General features: G+C 32.7%; 2 protein-coding genes across 4 annotated transcripts; one reads left to right on the top strand and one right to left on the bottom strand.

The window, feature by feature from the left end:
- Positions 1-50: 50 nt before the first annotated feature.
- Eif3m (eukaryotic translation initiation factor 3 subunit M) lies at positions 51-4,043 on the top strand. 2 transcript variants are annotated; one of them, XR_013082346.1, is made up of 7 exons: positions 51-173; positions 411-685; positions 1,297-1,515; positions 1,589-1,857; positions 1,925-2,068; positions 2,358-2,664; positions 2,794-4,043. XR_013082346.1 is itself a non-coding variant. In XM_076788796.1 (6 exons), exons 1-6 carry the CDS (start codon positions 129-131, stop codon positions 2,579-2,581), a joined length of 1,176 nt encoding a protein of 391 aa, XP_076644911.1. In that variant the 5' UTR covers positions 51-128; the 3' UTR covers positions 2,582-4,043. The 2 variants fall into 2 exon arrangements, 1 of the variants encoding a protein (XP_076644911.1); XM_076788796.1 differs by having other exon boundaries at positions 2,358-4,043.
- Pras40 (Proline-rich Akt substrate 40 kDa) lies at positions 3,225-9,304 on the bottom strand. 2 transcript variants are annotated; one of them, XR_013082345.1, is made up of 9 exons: positions 7,891-9,304; positions 7,471-7,644; positions 7,243-7,366; positions 6,858-7,038; positions 6,570-6,777; positions 6,339-6,489; positions 5,242-5,381; positions 4,547-4,859; positions 3,225-4,424 (listed from the first exon to the last, which is right to left on the bottom strand). XR_013082345.1 is itself a non-coding variant. In XM_076788795.1 (8 exons), exons 1-8 carry the CDS (start codon positions 8,011-8,013, stop codon positions 4,737-4,739), a joined length of 1,224 nt encoding a protein of 407 aa, XP_076644910.1. In that variant the 5' UTR covers positions 8,014-9,304; the 3' UTR covers positions 3,225-4,736. The 2 variants fall into 2 exon arrangements, 1 of the variants encoding a protein (XP_076644910.1); XM_076788795.1 differs by having other exon boundaries at positions 3,225-4,859.
- Positions 9,305-9,347: the final 43 nt, after the last annotated feature.

Raw genomic sequence — 9,347 nt, 5'->3', positions numbered from 1 at the left:
ATTATAGTGCTCCCTTTTATACATACATAGTTGGTAGCCTTGCAAAAACTAATAACGTATGACGCCTAGTTCACATCGGTCTCTACGATTGAAACATTACCTGCCGAAACGTGACAGTAATTACCAAAATGCAGGTTCCACCGATTTTTATGGAATTGCCGTTGGAGGACCAGGTACAACATAACTGCATTACATTAAACAATCAAATATCGTCATTGTCGCTTTTAATATGTTATAATGCATCATAAGTTTGTTCGTTAACGTTCGCGTATCCATCTGTTCCGTATAGGTTATAATCGGTTCTCTAATAATCAATTCTGTTTTGTCAGCTTTCTTTATTCTTGTTCTGTGTTAATGTATCTCTGTACTCTTACGTTAGTGTGTTCTTGCAATTACTTATTTGTCTCTAGGCGCAAGAACTGCGAGTGTATTTCAAAAGTTTGGGTGCTGAGATCAGCGAAGAAAAATCTCCCAAAGGTATCGAGGATGATTTACACAAAATTATAGGCGTCTGCGAAGCTTGTTTTAAAGAGGGAAATGAAAACGAAATAGAAACGGTTTTGAACGATATTGTCTCTATTATGATAGTAATTCCTACAGAACGAGCAGAAAATTTAATATTAGCATTCTGCGAGAAATTAACGAAAGCACCCGGTTACAAACTTGGTTTTGTATGCTTAAAAGCGTAAGTTAATGCGAATAATATTAATAGTTTGATATAGCAAATGGCAAGCAGCAAATACAGTCTTGTTCCGATATAGGGCCAAGGCTTGGAACTGGCTTTCGGCGTGTATCGGATCAGGTATACTATTTGGCTTGACTTTGTTCTCGAATGTGATTACATACCTCCATACGTAGCAAAAATACGAAAAAATCTTTCAGATGAAAGTTATAAGATATTACGGGGTATGTATCATGATGATAATTATTTGACCTTGACCCTATTCTTTTAGCCTATATTGAGACAAATTTAATATATAGTATGTGCACATGTATTTTCCATAAACCGTTGTCGAGTTCTTAACTGTGAAAGTTTACATGCCACCGAAGTTAGCATTACCTGATCTACGCGGCAAGGAAGATACTTGGTCTTTGATCTGATGTTCTTTATTTATTGATCTTCAGTTGTACTAATGACATCAAGGTAACAGATAAAAAAATATAAGATTTGATGTATCCTGTAATATGAGAGAATTTCCATCTGAAACATTTTTTCGTATTTTTGCTACTTACGGAATAACCATGTGAGGACACATAAAACGGACATACTGTATAGATATAACTCTTCTTTTATAGATTATGGCTATTATTCCAATCACTTCCTGATGAATCTCCGATGAGGTATCATGTCTATTACCATATAGTTCAAATTGCTTGCAATGTTGATCAAGTGAAAGCAGTGTATGGTGGTATTCAGCAACTGAAACAACAATTTGCATCGTTCCCACCATCTAATGAACAAATGCAGAAATTGCTTAGATTACTACACGAAGTACTTTTAAGATGTAAGCAGGGGTAAGTTGTATTGTATTTAAAAATAAACTATAATAAAATCAGTACGTTCAATTTGAAAAAACTAAAATTACAGAGAACAAGCTGCTGCAGTTATGGTGGAGCTTTTAGGGACCTATACAGCAGAAAATGCTTCTGCAGCTAGAGAAGATGCGCAACGTTGTATTTTAGCTGCATTAGCTGATCCCAACACATTTTTGCTTGATCCTCTGTTAGCATTGAAACCAGTAAAATTCTTGGAAGGAGAACTTATTCATGATCTACTTCTTGTATTTGTGAAAGACAAACTACCTGGATACTTGCATTTTTATCAACACCACAAGGAATTTGTCGAGCATCAATTAGGTACACATTTCAATTATAAAGTATAATTGTACATCAAATAAATGAAAAATAATTATTCGTCTTTTAGGATTAAATCATGAACAAAATATGAAGAAAATGAGATTGTTAACATTTATGCAACTGGCAGAAACTAATCCTGAAATGTCTTTTGATACAATACAGGAGGAATTGCAAATTAATGAGGACGAAGTAGAAAGTTTCATTATTGATGGTGAGTCCATAAAATCTGAATATGTACTTGGAAGATGTTAAGCATCCCTGTATTATAAATGTTACTTGCTTACCCTGTATAAATAAACCCAATCTTCTAATTTAATTAGAAAAATGAAGATATATATCTATACAGGGAAAATGAAAAGGATCAGTACTGACTTGGTAAACAATCACTTTTACCAAGTTATCGAGTTATTCGACATCTACAATCTGCAATACAATTTAATTTTCATAGAATTTTGTTAAAATGTCCAACCTCGCAATCAAATAAGATATTAATGTTTCAGTATTGAAAACAAAATTTGTTCGAGCGCGTATGGATCAAGCCGGTCGCAAAGTACTTATTTCAAGTACTATGCTTAGAACATTTGCTCGACCACAATGGATGCAACTACGTGATTTACTTGCAGCTTGGAAAGCAAACTTAACTGCTGTGCAAGAAGGAATGAAATCTGTAGCTGCAGCACAAATGGAATTGGCTGCGAAAAATAAAGCTGTAATTAACCATTGATGTCATCATAGTGTATATGAAATTTATGAATAACATATACAAAGATCAACTGAATACTGAAATCTATTCATTTCTTTTAATTGGTACGAAACTTCAATTGAATAAATAAATGTATCGCGTAAATGCAGTATTATGTTTATAATTGAATTAATTACTTAAAATTATAGTACATGATTAGTTTCGAAATTTGTAATACTTACGTGACATTCTAGGATTATATAATACAGCTCTTGACATTTAATTGAAACAGCTGGTAATGTTATTCTGCGGTAACTTCCTCAAAAACAATTGAACATTTAAAGGTACAGTGGAATAAAACGGTCAAAAGTGCCCGTGCAGCAAATTGAACGGCCGATGTGCCATTCGAAGGGCATCAAGAAAAAAACATCTTGTGTTAAAATATTTTTTAACCCTATATCTCGTCCGGGTGGGTAATCATCGGGTAAAATTAGAAAATCCGTTTTTGTCCTACGTAAATACTGTAGTCATATGCAAAAATTCAAACAGATATAAAATATATATAGCTACAAAGGATTTTTTACATATTAAATATGTTTTTATACATGTTTGTACGTAAAATAAAAATATTGAGACTAAGTTATTTCTATGACATAAATGTATTTTAAAATAAACATCGGTGATGTGATTATGAAATTTTTATTTTCTTCTTTTCATATAGCAACATTTTATTCTCATTAATCAATTTTATAGATGACATAAAGCTTTATCGTAGGAGCATTTTTTAGATTTTACAATTCGACGAATAGAACGTTGATATACAATTTCATAATTTTGCATTACATGATTAGAAAAGCCATATATTCTTTTTGTACTAATTCGCTTCATTGTTTGTTTCTAATATGTAATTTGTTGTTTAGCACGTGATACTGTTGATTCGTACAAAAATTACAAAGTCTAAAAAACTAATGGTATAAATCTATAAAAAAAAAAAGAAAAGTAACACAGCGTGTGGCTTGATGCGAATTCAAACTGTATAAGTAAAGTAAGACTATCTATTGTAATTTGTATTGGTGCTTAAAGTTCTTTTCACAGAAACGTACGTAAATGCGTTGATTCATTATACACGGTTTACATACATTTCTGTATTTTCGCCTCGCACATTCATTTACAAAAATAATGTATAAATGAAAGTGTCTCTCGTAAACATAATATCTATTTCTTGCGATATAATTTTAATATTACTGGAGATTAAACTAAAAATTTGTGAACTGGACAAAAGTAAGATGCAAAATACACTTGACAGATACGGAATTATTAAACTGTTTTCAAAACATATGAAATACTGTTCTTGACACTAAAAAGAAATCGATATTTGTAAGTTGCGTAACATAATGCTGAAACTCTAAACATTTTTTTAAGACTATGCATTTAGGCAATTATGTTAAAGGTAGTTTAATGTAAATAATAATAATAATAAAAAAAAAACAATTCTACACAAAAACTGTGATCCTTCCTTGATTTAATAAAACAAAATGAATAGTTTAATATTAAAAAAATGTAGAGAAAGAACAATGCAATGTATTCATTTGTTATGTACTAACATGAGTGCAGTCTATAACAGTAATTCATTATCAAGGTTATTGGCGTAACTTATGACGAGTTTGTCTAAATCTAGTGATAATAGTACATTGTAAAAATAACAATTATTGTAAAATTATCATTTCAATAGCTTAGTTTCTATTTGATACATAAGAAACTTTCTTTCTCTTCCTTATTTTGTTTCTAGTACGATGTTACTTCAGATATGGCATCACAAATCTCACGTTGCACTGATTTTCGAAATCTAAATAATTCGTGAAATTATACATTATATATGATCGATCTGTAATAAATGTATAGCATATTTATAATATAGCCTCACGTATACATAGATATAAAAATCTTCTCATTTCATGAAGAAACTCAACAATCTGACGAAGCCACGACTTCAATTCAATTTTTTACCTTAGAATGTATACAAAATATGCGCGAAATGTCAATACTTCTATACACTTCTATGTTTATTCTGTCTTTGCATACATCAATCTCTTGTAGAATTCGCTGAAAGACGACAAATTACGAATAATAGGTACTTTATGGTACTTTATGTTATTTTCTTAACATAATATCTCTCTTTTTTTCAATTGTTTTCAAGTCAGATTTGGGTAGAGAAGCGAGGACGTGGCAAATCTCCAAACACTGTATCACCATGAACGCTCTTAGCTAGAGCTTTAATTGAGGCTCGAATATTATGTGGATCGTGAGGATCTCTCGATAACTGAAAACATCGTATCAATTGATTTAGTAAAGCTTACTGTTACATAATATACAGTAGAAGCTTTATTATCGGAACACCTATTATCTACAACGCTCTGTTATCTATATAGTACATAATATCTCAATATGATATTTACATTCGATAATATTCACAAGTGTATATCAAACATGATAAATGCAACATTGTTTTATTATTATTATTATTATTCGTTGTTATTTTATTATGCATTTTCATTGTTTAGTCTAAAATACATAAAGTTTAATATAGAAAATATAGTCGAGGCCGATAATAGAGGTTCTATTGCACATATGTATACAGGTGTTTAATTATAACAAAACTTATAACTAAATAATAGGAAAATAGGTCAATGATACATTCATACCTGATCATCGTCCTCGTCTTGAACAGTTCTACGCACAAATGAAGGAAATGATGGAACAGTAACCGGTAATGATTTAGCCAATGTAGAATGTCCTCCCCTTTGTCCTCTGGGCATGTGAATACCTTCGTCTTGACCTGAATCTGAACGCACCAGTAACGACTTTCTAAGTTCTTATAATAATTAAGAAGATACTACTCCTCTGTCCGGAAATTAATGATAGTGATTTTTTCAAAAATCGTTTGTTAAAAAGAAAACTTGCAAATAAATATTATCTTCCTCAAAGTATGACCCTTTGGAGCTTTCTTCCATTCGTTGAAGCAATGAAAAGTCATTTTCCATCAATCGGTGACGGCTTTCTGAATGTTCTCAACAGGGAAATGATTTCGGACTGAACCACGGAAGGAAGAAGACCACGGTTGGAAGCGATGTGTGCGCACCGAAAGTTCATACTTTCGGCGAGATAATGTTAATTCGTAATCTTTTTTTTTTTTCAATAAACGATTTTTGAAAAAATCATTCTCATTACTTTCTGGATAGAGCAGTATGTACCGACCATCGAAATTGAAGATTCGCTAAAGCTTACACCGCGAGGACGTTACAAAGACAGGAAAAAATGGAGACTTCGGTTCCTCAAAGTTAGCACGGTAAATTGTCACTCGATTTTTCTCACGGAAATACAACAATTTAAATGTCTACAAATTTACATTTAAGATCTAGTCATTCTTCAATTTTGATCATTGATATACAGGGTGTAGCAAAAAGATTTACCGAATTTCTCTCAGCTTTTGTTCCGTCGCTAATGAGACGAGGTGGGTGACCTTGGACGGGTACCATTATTAAAAACAATGAATCTGTGATCGCGACACGAAAAGCTTTCTACGTCGGGATCACAGATTTGCTGGTTTTAACAAACGCTTCAATAACGGGCACACGACGGATGTCCGTCCAAGGCGTGGTAATGACTGAAAATGGTAAACTATATGCTATTGAAAAACCCCACCACCACCCATCTCGACTTATCAGCAACGGAACAAAAGCTGAGAGAAATTCGGTAGATCTTTTTGCGACAGCCTGTATAAATGAAATATTTAAGTTACCATCTGTATCAGATCCTTCTTCTGAAGATTGGACATGATCAGTGTTATGAGTGTCTTCCATACCTTCCAGTGGAAATAAAGCCTCTGCATCAAAACTAACAGGTTCCTTAGTATATATGTATAATCGATCCTTTTTCTCTAAATTACCATTCTATAAAATATTCATTAAAGTTTTTATGTAATACACTTGGAATAAAAAACTTCTTAAAATATATAATACAGCATACTTACAACAACAGGAGTAGGAGAATATTTAGCACCTTCATGCTTAACATTAGGACCACTGAGAATTTTTGTTTCACTTGATATTACTTTCGACGATGTGTTCGTCATATTAGTTGTAGAGGTAGATAAACTGGTTGTAAAACTATCTGGAGTTGTAGGAGGTGTTTCTATATTATTTGTTAATCTATTATTATCATCTCCTTTGGAAATTAACCTGGAAAATATAGGAATATAATGTAACATAATACCGTATAAATACTATTACTATGCGATCGTGTATAACACGTGTAAGACCTTGTTAATATTCTATGCTCGTTATGAGCTCGTTCACGAAACTGTTCTAATAATTGATACTGCTCTGCTGTAAAAGCGCGAATTTTATCTTCTATTTCTGTAGATCTTCGTTGGACTGCTTCCTCGAGTTGCTGTTGGAGACCACCCAAAGCTACTTGTATATTATTGGGTAATTGTGATACTAGATAGATAAAATGAAATATATAATAATCGTTTACTGATTTAACAATATTTAAAATACGCCTTTGTTCTTCCAAACGCTTATTTCAACCGCAGAAAATAAATTACAGGTTTTGCGCTTCAAATTAGCTTTTTGACAGGTTTTAATCATCCTTTTGTAACTGCAAGTGCAAAACCTGTAGCCCATTAAAATTTAGGTACTTACCTGAAAATTTAGTAGGCTGCTGTAGGTAATCTAGCTCCTCCAAAGTATTAGGGGCGATAACTATTCTAAATACTGGACTATAATCTGGACCAGACTTTAACTTATTTATTTCTTCGGGTGAAGTCTGGAATAAGAAGAACCATGTAGAATACGTAAAGTAAATTAGCCTAAATAATACTAATTAATTAACACTTCTTATTTATGGAATGTGTATACATATATACTCACAACAATGTCATTATTAATAAGAACTAAAGCAGCACCGTAGTCTCTATGCACAGCGTGTGTGTACATCGAGCAATTGTAACACCGGTGAATAACCCACGATCCCAGATTTCTTATCTCCACTAAACCTGGCTGCTCTTTAGTGATGCCTTCAAGCTCCGATATCGTTGCTAAATTCTGTCTCACAACAAATAGAATATATCTTTACTAAACAAATTCTAATCTCTGATAACATTAAAATTCCGCATATCGTTAAACAAATATTGCTTATTTTATCTTTCTAGTATAATTTTATCAACTGTATTTATGTAGTAACATTTAAAAATCAATTGATTCTTGTCGGAATAATTATAAAATTACGATTATTATCGTGTATTACAAAATACGGACGAAAATGATAAAGCTTATTGAATAAAAGCTGACCTGACGAAAGAAACCGTCGGTTTGTTCTTGAGATGTCAGTTCAATATCATCGATGTTGACCTTTTGCAGTTCAGTGCCCCTGGATTTTATGGACACGTTCAAACATTTGCATACAATATGCATCTTACACAATCAGTGCACAACGTTTTCTAAAAGAAACTTTGAATATCGATACACCGTCTCACGACGCCGGGACTCGTACACACTACTATATACACACACAGTTCACTTGATTTTTCTCCCTGAGATGTATACGATATGCTAAAAAGATTCAACCTTTCTCGAACTATTGTATATACCTGTACTTTCAATTTTTCCAGATAAGAGTCGACCGACAATCTCCGCCAAGTAAATTCGAACGAAACAATCGAAACTATGTATACACAACAATATAGTTTGACTTAGGAAGTAGACGATTGTCGTAGCATTATACGTTTCGCGGTATTGTTTAATTTCGAATAATATATATATATATATATATATATATATATATATGTGTGTGTGTGTGTGTGTGTGTGTGTGTGTGTATGTACTGTGTTTATACGAACGTTTAAAACACCTTATTGAGGAGGTATTTATATAGTTTCAAGCGGAACATAGATTTCGTATATGGATTTATTGGTGGTCAATTCCGGTTGGCATTCGACCCGTTCCGTCTATTAATTGGTTCGCTATTGACAGATACGCGCTCTCGTCACGATGCCAAGCGTAAACGAATCACTGCGAATCACCGAAAAACTCTGTCGCTTTGTCGATTATTAGTTCGTTTTCAGCGTCTACGGTGGCAGTTTTGAATATCAATGTTTCAGAATTCCGAATAAATCGATCAAAATAACGGTCAGATACGGCGGATCTCTACATTTCTTAGATACCGTACACGTATTTACAAGTATTTCGGAAAATCTCCGAAAAGCCTCTACTAAAAATAAACACTGATTTATATGTAGGTGCGTGCAGATGCGTACGTGATCACCCCAGACAAAAACATACTTGCTAGTCAATTGACCGACTTCACCATATGACATCGGTTCTCACCGTCACCGTATATGTACGAGTGTAATTTCTATATGTATACGTACATGTGGCACACATAATCACAAGTTTATTTAAAATTGCACCTGTTGAATAGAATCACTGTTTCGTATGTCGGAAAATTCTCATTATATTTTCTAATTGCACACTGTCCGACAGATTTGACGATCTATCAAACAAATAATACTACAATATGTTCTAACAATATCTAGCTTGATCGAGCTATGAATTTTAATATGCATGTGCGAAACTCATAGTAATTTCAACGTTTATTTTTAACTATTTTGATGTATTGAAACATTCTATTGTTATTTCTAAATGTAGGAAAATGAATATACATACATGTGCAATATATGTATGTATATTAAATTGTTGAAAATATATGTAAGGATATTATAGGTTCTACAAAAACATAGTTCTATTTA

Source organism: Halictus rubicundus, chromosome 5 (genome assembly GCF_050948215.1).
Source record: "Halictus rubicundus isolate RS-2024b chromosome 5, iyHalRubi1_principal, whole genome shotgun sequence".
Classification (NCBI taxonomy): domain Eukaryota; kingdom Metazoa; phylum Arthropoda; class Insecta; order Hymenoptera; family Halictidae; genus Halictus; species Halictus rubicundus.
Note: the sequence above shows the minus strand (reverse complement) of the source record. Positions and strands in the feature narration are given on the sequence as shown.